Here is a 2,684-nt window from a genome sequence, read left to right as displayed (position 1 = left end):
ATTTATGGCATGAACTGATCTCTTGTGAGGGGATGAAAATTATTCCTTCTCCTACAGGGCACTGAAATGCTGAATATACCAGGATATATTGTTCGATTTAAAGGAAATAAATCTAACAGAAGATCGGTGTCTAAGGACACTAGACTGCATTGAACATCTCAGTCCAAGATTTCAGTTGATGTATTTATTGATTTTGACTCGTAAGACATGGCATGATTCTGAGCATTGCCAGAGGTGAAATACAGCATTTAAGCATCATTGTTACTCTCTGGTATGTCACCAGATGGGATATGATAGACAGAAAAATGATCTGATCTGTCATATCAGTATTTGGCTACCAGAGACATGGGCTGGTATAGTAGTGATTGATATCCACGTAGAACGTAGAACCCTCTTCCCCATCAGAGCAGTGTTCTGTCCTCGGACTCAGTTTTCTGACACTTTGCTCTGAAATCTACATTTAGTCTTAAAATTTCAGCCTGTAACCAGGAGAGGGAGGGAGTTTCTGAATATTTATGAATTAATTCACAAGATTTGATTAAGTTTTAACTCTATGTTCTTCCAATTCAGTCACACAGATTTATTGTTCCTAAAGTCAGTCCATGGCAGATGGCAGAAACCAAACGGTCATCATGGAATTCATCCTCCTGGGATTCAGGGGTGTCCCTGACCTGCAAATTCTTCTCTTCCTGATGTTCCTAGTGATCTACATGGCAACAGTGGCAGGGAACACCCTCATCATGGTGCTCGTTGTGGCTAATCGGCACTTTCACACCCCCATGTACTTCTTCCTGGGGAATCTGTCCTGCCTGGAGACATGCTACACCTCAACCATCCTGCCCAGGTTGCTGGCCAGTCTCCTGACCGGGGACAAAATCATCTCAGTCAGTGGCTGCATCACACAACTGTATTTCTTTGGTTCTCTGGCATGTGCAGAATGCTATCTCCTAGCAGCAATGTCTTATGATCGGTATTTAGCGATATGTAAACCCCTGCACTATTCAACTCTTATGAATATCAGGATTTGCGTCCAATTGGCTACTGCGTCATGGTTAAGTGGTTGTTTGGCTGTAATTATCTTAATCTCATTCCTATCACACTTATTATTCTGTGGCTCAAATGAAATCAACCATTTCTATTGTGATCCCATCCCACTGATGGAACTCTCCTGCACTGACTCACGCCTTATTATATTGGTCGACTTCATACTAGCCTGTGTATTCATCCTGCCTCCATTCCTACTAACCCTGACATCCTATGTGTGCATCATTGGCACCATCCTGAGAATTCCTTCCATCACCGGGAGAAAAAAGGCCTTTTCCACCTGCTCCTCTCACCTCATTGTGGTGACAATATTCTATGGAACTTTAATGGTTGTGTACATACTACCGAAACATGAAACACTGAGAGACCTGAAGAAAGTGGTCTCCCTTTGCTACACGGTTCTGACTCCCCTGGTAAATCCCCTCATCTACAGCTTGAGAAACAGAGAGGTCAAGGAAGCCTTGTGCAAAGCCGTCAGTAAATGTGGCTTTCAGAAAAACGTGCAAAGACTCTGAGATAATAACTTAGCCTGAGGTTTTCACAGGTGTCCTGGTGATTTAAGCAATCAGCCCCCATTAAAATTAAGTTGCAAAGTCCCAGTGGACATCTCAGCACTCAGTCTTGTCAATCTCAGTGGAAGGACCAGGGAGGGAGGTGTCCAGAACCATATTCCCATCATGCAGTTATTAACTGGGCGCTAGGCAGAATGGAGACAAAATTTGAGCCAATTTTTTAGATCTGTAAAAAAAAATCTTTATTCAAAATAAATGTTTGGACAATAAAAATAGAACTCCTTGTGCAGCATATGTGGGGATGTAAGCCTGGGAAATCTGCCACCCCTGAAATTTTTGCTTATTGCCCGTTTAACCCTCTGCAAACCAGCCATCTTCACTGCACTCACACAGGCCAGATGCAAATAACCAGGTCCCTTCAGGGACCTCTGGACATTTCACCAGGATCAGCTTTATAGTTCTTATCTGGGCTACATCTGGCTGTGACCAGCTTCAGCAAAGCAAAAGCTCCAGGCTTACTGGTCTCTTGGAGGTGGGGATGTTGGGCAAACAAAGAGAGAGACACACACACCAGGTCCCCTGGGATTGCCCAGCCCAACTGGGGGTTTGCCAGGGCACACGTAGAATTGAGGCCATTTCTGCAGTAGGGTCTGTGAAATGGTCACTGACGAGGGACTCTGCACGTAGCCCTACAGGACACTAGCTGCTCTGCTTCCACCAGCTGCACAGAGCAGTACAAAGGGAGGGGACCTGTTACAATGAGCATCCCCAAAACTGACTGCAACAAGTGCAATGTCTGAGAGGGCTAGTTCTGAAGGCACAGTATGTAGTCAGCCCCAGATAACACAGACATCTCTGCTCCGTATAGGGCCCTCTCCTCAGGGGGCGAGGCAACCTATGGTGAGTGGAAGTAGCTAATACCTACCAAAGGGCAGAACCCCTGTGATGCCTATGTGGAAGCAAGGAAAGAATTAATAAGGATTTGAAGGGGATTTTAATGCATGTTAGTCAGTTAGCAAGAGTCAGGCCATACTGTGACCCTTATGACGTGATATTTGTAGAAGCAAGATAATGTAAGACAGAGTGAACTGTGTGAAAGTATTACGACCTTGCAATGTGCAGTCTTGC

General features: G+C 44.7%; 1 protein-coding gene across 1 annotated transcript; it reads left to right on the top strand.

Moving 5' to 3' along the window:
• Positions 1 to 602: 602 nt before the first annotated feature.
• LOC123346951 (olfactory receptor 2AP1-like) lies at positions 603 to 1,559 on the top strand. The gene has a single exon (XM_044984386.1). It carries the CDS (start codon positions 603 to 605, stop codon positions 1,557 to 1,559), a length of 957 nt encoding a protein of 318 aa, XP_044840321.1.
• The last annotated feature ends 1,125 nt before the right edge of the window (positions 1,560 to 2,684 follow it).

The sequence above is a fragment of the Mauremys mutica genome, chromosome 12 (assembly GCF_020497125.1).
Source record: "Mauremys mutica isolate MM-2020 ecotype Southern chromosome 12, ASM2049712v1, whole genome shotgun sequence".
In the NCBI taxonomy this organism is placed as follows: domain Eukaryota; kingdom Metazoa; phylum Chordata; order Testudines; family Geoemydidae; genus Mauremys; species Mauremys mutica.
The sequence above is the reverse complement of the archived record's forward strand: the minus strand, read 5'-3'. Positions and strand labels throughout refer to the sequence as shown.